The sequence below is a fragment of the Camelina sativa genome, chromosome 15 (assembly GCF_000633955.1).
Source record: "Camelina sativa cultivar DH55 chromosome 15, Cs, whole genome shotgun sequence".
Lineage (NCBI taxonomy): Eukaryota > Viridiplantae > Streptophyta > Magnoliopsida > Brassicales > Brassicaceae > Camelina > Camelina sativa.
In genome coordinates, this window is record NC_025699.1 from 9,941,685 (window position 1) to 9,948,739 (window position 7,055).

At 46.6% G+C, this 7,055-nt stretch overlaps 1 protein-coding gene across 1 annotated transcript; it reads right to left on the reverse strand.

The window, feature by feature from the left end:
- Positions 460-2,090, reverse strand: LOC104748310 (flavonol synthase/flavanone 3-hydroxylase-like). Its single transcript, XM_010469973.1, has 4 exons — positions 2,055-2,090; positions 1,315-1,715; positions 849-1,176; positions 460-720 (listed from the first exon to the last, which is right to left on the reverse strand). Exons 1-4 carry the CDS (start codon positions 2,088-2,090, stop codon positions 460-462), a joined length of 1,026 nt encoding a protein of 341 aa, XP_010468275.1.

Sequence of the window (7,055 nt, forward strand, 5' to 3'; positions counted from 1 at the left end):
TTTGCAACGATAGTTAAGTGGTCAAGCGAGGAGGACCACTGGACATTTTAAATATGAATCTGGACGCAGTCTTATGAGTCGAAATTGGAAAACGTAAATCAAATATAGAAATTTTAATTTTTTTCTAGCCATTGTAAAACGTAAATCAACTTGTAAACACTTTTTAATTGCGGTCAGCCATTACTCTTCAAAACAAACGCAATGGATTTGATTGATGATCTCTGAGACTCTGACGACCACGATCATTTTGCTAGCTAGCGCAATCAATAAAAATAATCATCTTTTTATTTTTCTTTTTTGCCAATACATGAGAAGGAAAACGAAACTCAACCACATACAAATCTTGGCACTTCCAATACACAGAAGTTATACACTTTATTGGTTCTGACACAAATCCACACTCACACACATTATTTGATTAATATGATTGGTAACGATAAAGCATTGACACATTGTCGATTATGTCACAACTTTCAAATCATCGACTTGGATGGTTTTGATATCGAGTTTTTGAAAATTGCTTCTGTTCCTACTGGCGTAGAACTTACCCCATTTATAGCCTTTGTACCTTGGTGGGCTTTCAGGACTCACAAGCTCTTCTAATGGCTTCACTTCAACATCGTGTGAAGGCAACAAGAAGAATGGTATTGAGTATCTTTCTCTTGTTGTGTTCACCACCACTCTATGCTCTGCGCTCCAATACTTATCATTCGTCCATATCTGCATTATAATTTTTATTAATTATATAGTAGTAATACACTATACTCAATAATTAATTAACTATGATAGCTCTAGAATCTTTTAACGTTGTGTATATAATATGACATAATTTCAAGGATATTAATTACCTCTATACAGTTTCCTATATTGATGACAAGAGCATTAGGGACGGGTCTAACCGGAAACCAAACACCGTCTGATCTACGACTTACTTGTAATCCTCCAACTTCATCTTGAGCCAATACAGTTAGAACGACGACGTCTGTGTGTTGACCAACACCTAAAGCTAGGTCAGGTCTTGGACATGGTGGATAACGATTTATCCTTAAAAAGCTCATTTGTTCTTTGAAGTAATCATGAAAACGCTCTTTTCGTAAGCCTAAGCTTAATGATATGAGTTCTATAAGCTTGAACGCTAACTTCTCAACGTGTCTTGCATATTCTTTACATGCTTCCCTAATAATAAAATAGAACAAATAAAATAAGGAAAATAAATTAGCTTATCTAGTAGACAACACAATAAATCATTTAAACCGGATCCGCTTCGTTGTTTCTCATAAACACAAGTTAATGTACCTAATTAAAAGAAATTACCTGAAATCAGAAGGATATTGAGGCCACTTGTTGTAAACAAGCCTTAAACCTTCATCTCCAGGATCAGTGGAAGAATGAATAACCGTTGGATCTTTGATATTAATATCGAACACTTCTTTCCAGTCTTTAATGTTTATCGTGTGCTCTCCATCGTGATACCCTACTTGATTCACCTCGTCTCTCTTCACCTTCAGCTTCTCTTCCATTGGCAAATTGAAAAACATCCTTGCAGTCTTCTCCACACGGTTTCTTGTGTCGCAAGGCACACCATGATTGATCACCTGAAAGAATCCCCATTTCTCACAGGCGTCACCAATCTCTGAGATAACGTTTTGGACATCTTCGGGTCGTCGAGGCGCGAGAGATCGATGTTGGGGGTAGATCCCACCCCAACAAAAGGCCTGCCCCAGTAAAAGGCCCAAAATAGGCCTCTCAAGGAAGGAGGAGTATTATGGTCTTTTGCTGGACGAACCGACACGATTCCCTATAAATGCAGGCGTACGGCCTTTGAAAAAAGGGGATCGGGAAAAAAGGCAAGAGAAGTAGTACAGCAAGTACAAGAGCCCCAGCTCGTCCAAGCAGAAGTCAACGGTTTTAGAATCAATCGCTCGAAGAATCGACGAGATAACAGCTCGTCTATTATCCTCGTCCACGTTTGTAGCTCGTTTACGTCGTGTTGCAACCCGTCTTTTGTGTCTCGGCACCAATATAATAAAAGAGAACTTCGACCCTCCTTTGACCGAACTAAACATACTAATTGTGACTGATCCCGACATCGACAATTTGGCGCGCCAGGAAGGGGTGGCCAAGTCGAATTTTTCTAAAGAATTGAAGAACGGACCTACACAGACTAGACGAGATGACAGTAATTGACAAGGAAAGAAGCAAAGAAGCAAGCTCGTCGGGGGGAACGACTACCCCGGCAACGGAGCAAACGGAGCAGACAGTCCTCCCCACACCGGATGCTCCAAGGAAGGTCGTCACGGTGGAAAGCCCAGAGACTTTCGTCATATCAACAAACCTGGCGACCCCTGCGACCGCAGAACCAGCACAGGCCCCAACGCAACTTACGTTGCTCGGCAATCAGCCCGTCTCCAGCATAGACGAGCTGTTCCGCGGAATCCTAACACGCCTCGACCAGCAAGAAGAGAGAACTAACAGCCGGTTGGATGCACTCACCGCGGCACAGTTTAACTCGCAAGATGAAATCAATCATCTCCACAACGCTCGGCTCAACCCAATGAACTTCACCTCGGCAAGAACAACGCCAGGGTCATATGTGCAAACCAGCGGATTAGAACGTAACCCTGCCCAACGCCTTACCGAGCGAAATAACGAAGTGACAGATCTAAGGAAGGACGCCGAGCTAAAAGAAATTAAAGAGCAAATGAAAGAAATGGCAGCGATGATCCAGAAAGCAATAGATAAGGCACCCGAAGTCGGACTTATGCTCGAAGCAACACAGCAAACTCCATTCTCTCGAAGACTCGCTATAATAGCGGTCAAACGGGCAGTCAAGCCAAGGTTGGGTCACTATGACGGAACGGTCGACCCGCGAGATTTCTTGCTCACCTTCGACGTAGCCCTCGGCCCTTTACAATTCAGCCCGGCGGAATACGACGCTGGAGCTTGTCAAGTTTTCGCCGAGCATCTAACGAGAACCGCCTTGAGCTGGTTCTCGAGACTCATACCTAGATCCATCGATAGTATTAGGGAGCTGATAACTGAGTTTTTGAAGCAGTTTTCTGTTTTGATTGAGGACAAGAATTCCCACGCTGACTTGTATGCCTTAACTCAGTATAAGGGCGAATCGCTTCGGTCCTTTATCGGACGATTCAAGGAGATCTACGTCAATATTTCAATTCCGGATGCTGCCGCAATCGTCGCACTTTGAAACGCGCTCTGGTATGAATCTCGATTCAAGGAAGAACTATCTTTAACGCACGTCGACACTGTAGCCGAGGCATTGCTCCGAGCTGCGAAACACATTGGACTCGAGGAGGAGAAGGCTATCAACGCCAAGAAGCATTCTTCAGAGGCAAGTGCGATAACCAAACAGCCTGTAGCCGCAGCTCCAAAGGTCGATTACATCGAACCTCGACAACATTTCACCAAAAACCAAGATCGAACTCGTCGAACCTTTGCAATCGGCGAAAACAAGTATATCCGGAAGGAGGGAGGTGAAAATAGTGCAACCCCATATTGCGACTACCATCAAAGTACCACCCATACGACTGACGAATGTCATTACCTCCAGAAGGTCTTAATGGAGCGATACAAGAAAGGGACGATAGTCGTCGAGCCCGATAGAAGCAAGACGGTCCGACCTGGACGAAGCGATGCCAAGCGCGCTGAAACTATCGCTCGAAAATATGTCAAAGATTCCAAGATACTTGCCGATCAAAGCAAAGACGAGATGGAAATTCAAAATCTACTCCCCGACCGATGCGAAGACAGCGGTCACGAAAAACGACCGCATACAGATCGCAAGCCCGACCAACGCCCTCCAACGATAAGACGGATCAACATGATAATGGGCGGACTAGCCGGATGCAACGATTCGGTCAGAGCGATCAGAGATTATACCAAGAAGGCCGAAATGACGAAATCTTGGCCGTCAAGGTTCGAGGCTAAAAGCATGCCAATCACTTTTGACGGAAAAGATCTAGAAGGTTTGGACTTGCCGCATAACGATCCGTTGGTCGTCGAGCTCTTGATCGGTGAAAGCGAGGTGACAAGAATATTGATCGACACCGGAAGCTCGGTCAATGTCATCTTCAGAGACGTCTTGGCAAAAATAGAAGTCGGTGAAAGCGACATTATGCCAGAATGTCATTCTCTGACGGGCTTCGATGGCGATCACCTTATGTCCGTTGGCACCATCATCTTACCAATCTTCGTCGGGGGGATAGCCAGATACTTTCGGTTCGCGGTTATTGACAAGCCGACGATCTACAACGTTATCCTTGGCACTCCATGGCTTCACAAGATGAAAGCTGTCCCGTCGACGTATCATCAGTGTGTTAAGTTCCCAACTTCAAAAGGAGTATACACACTACGTGGCAATCAGCAAACCGCTCGGGCCTGCTTCCTGATCGAGCATAAAATTCGCACCAGAAAGAAATTATAGCAATCAAAGCAGCGGGTCGGCGACGATAGCACGTCGCCGACAGACGGGAAGCCAACTGCTGTCCAGCAAGGCATTGCCGCGGTCGAGGAGGTGAGCCTCGACGAGAACGACAAAAAACGATGTGTGAATATCGGCACAGAGATAACAGCCGCCATGCAAAGCGAGTTGATACTTTTCCTCAAAACAACCATCTCGACATTCGCATGGAGCGTGACTAACATGAAGGGGATCGACCCAAGCGTCACGACCCACGAACTCAATGCCGACCCAACACATAAGCCGGTCAAGCAGAAACGGCGCAAGCTAGGTCCCGAACGATCACAAGCAGTGAACGACGAAGTTGACAAACTCCTTGGCGCCGGGTCAATCGTAGAAGTAAAGTATCCTGAGTGGTTAGCTAACCCGGTGGTCGTCAAAAAGAAGAACGGAAAGTGGCGAGTCTGCGTAGATTTTACCGATCTTAATAAGGCTTGCCCGAAGGATAGCTTCCCATTGTCACGGATTGATCAACTTGTCGAAGCAACCGCATGCAACGAGCTGTTAACCTTTATGGACGCCTTCTCTGGTTACAACCAGATTCTAATGCATAAGGACGACCAGATAGAGGGACCTATTGTTATAAGGTTATGCCTTTCGGCCTGAAAAATGTTCGCCGAACAACTTGGCCGGACAATGGAAGTCTATATTGATGACATGCTCGTCAAATCACAACTCGCAAAGGATCATATCACTCATCTGCGACAGTGTTTTGATACCCTAAACAAATATGGGATGAAGCTGAATCCGGCCAAATGCACGTTTGCAGTTAAGTCCGGCGAATTCCTTGGGTACCTGGTAACCAGACGAGGCATCGAGGCAAACCCAAAGCAAATCAAGGCAATCATCGATTTGCCACTACCAAAGAATGCTAGAGAAGTGCAACGACTAACTGGACGGATCGCTGCTCTAAATCGTTTTATATCCAGATCAACCGACAAGTGTCTACCATTTTACCAGATTCTCAAAACAAAGGGCAAGTTCGAGTGGACCGAAGCCTGTCACAGCGCGTTCAACGAGCTAAAGAACTATTTATCGACCCCACCAATCTTAGCAAAGCCGGAGCTCGGCGAAATCTTATTTCTTTATATTGCGGTCTCAGAGTCGACCGTCAGCGGTGTACTCGTTAAGGACGATCGGGGAGAGCAACGACCCATCTTTTATATAAGCAAATCACTCGACGACGCGGAAACTTGCTACCCGACAGTCGAGAAGGTTGCCCTGGCAGTCGTTACGTCCGCAAGAAAGCTCCGACCGTATTTCCAGTCACACACTGTCGCTGTCTTGTCCAACCAACCTTTACGGTCTATACTGCATAGCCCGAACCAATCTGGTCGACTGACGAAATGGGCAATCAAACTTAGCGAGTACGACATCGAGTATCGAACTCGTCCGGCTGCAAAGTCCCAAGTACTCGCCGACTTTTTGATCGAGCTACCATTTGGGGAAGCCGAACAAACACCCACTGACCCGTCAGATGACCGGTGGACCCTGCATGTGGACGGAGCATCCTCTCATCTTGGGTCAGGAATAGGGATTCGACTAACTTCGCCAACCGGAAAAATTTTGGAACAATCCTTCCGTCTCCGATTCCAAGCAACCAACAACGTCGCCGAGTATGAAGCACTCATCGCCGGGCTTAAGCTCGCCAACGGAATGCAGATCAAGCGAATACGAGCTTTTTGTGACTCTCAGCTCGTCGTCAACCAGTTCAGCGGCGAATACGACACCAAAAGCGAACCTATGGCCGCCTACCTTGACGTCGTTAGGATTTTGTCAAAACGCTTTGACGAGTTCGAGCTCATCAAAATCCCCAAAGGAGACACTGCTCCGGCCGATGCTTTAGCAGCACTCGCTTCGACGTCGGATCTCGATCTTCGACGAATCATCCTGGTAGAAAGCATCGATACGCCGAGCATAAGTGAAACACACGCCGAGACCTGCCTCACACTCCACCAGCCCAACGAAATCAGGACCACTTATCGAACGATGAGGTCACGCCGAGGATGCGAACCAGCATCTGACACCGACGCAACAGATTGGCGAGTCGAAATCCGTGCATATCTAGCCGATGGCGACGTGCCAACAGACAAATGGGCAAGGCGGAGATTAAAAGCCAAGGCTGCTCGCTACATCTTAATGAAAGATCATTTGTGTCGATGGACGGCGGCAGGAGCCCTTCTGCTTTGCATACATGGCAACGACACTGAGCGCGTTATGTTGAAGACTCACGAAGGAGCTGGAGGAAATCACTCAGGTGGCCAAGCCTTAGCACTATGAATCAAGAAGCACGGTCATTATTGGCCAACGATGATATCTGATTGCGAAAAGTTCGTCGCCAAGTGTGAAAAATGCCAGCGACACGCCCCCATTATTCATCAGCCGACTGAACTCCTACGAGCCAGAGTAGCTCCTTACCCCTTCATGCACTGGGCGATGGACATTATTGGCCCACTGCCAACTTCCAGACAAAAGCGATATATACTCGTCCTCACTGATTATTTCACCAAATGGGTCGAGGCCGAGTCTTACGCAAATATCAAAGCCAGAGACGTCGAACTCTTCATCTGGAAAT

What these genes read in the sequence shown, in the direction of transcription:
- LOC104748310 (XM_010469973.1), bottom strand. Translation starts at nt 2,090, where the DNA reads ATGTCGGGATCAGTCACAATTAGTATGTTTAGTTCG. An exon ending in CAATTAGTATGTTTAGTTCG is followed by an intron (nt 1,716 to 2,054) that starts GTCAAAGGAGGG and finishes TTACTGGGGCAG; the next exon opens with GCCTTTTGTTGGGGTGGGAT. An exon ending in CAATATCCTTCTGATTTCAG is followed by an intron (nt 1,177 to 1,314) that starts GTAATTTCTTTT and finishes TTTTATTATTAG; the next exon opens with GGAAGCATGTAAAGAATATG.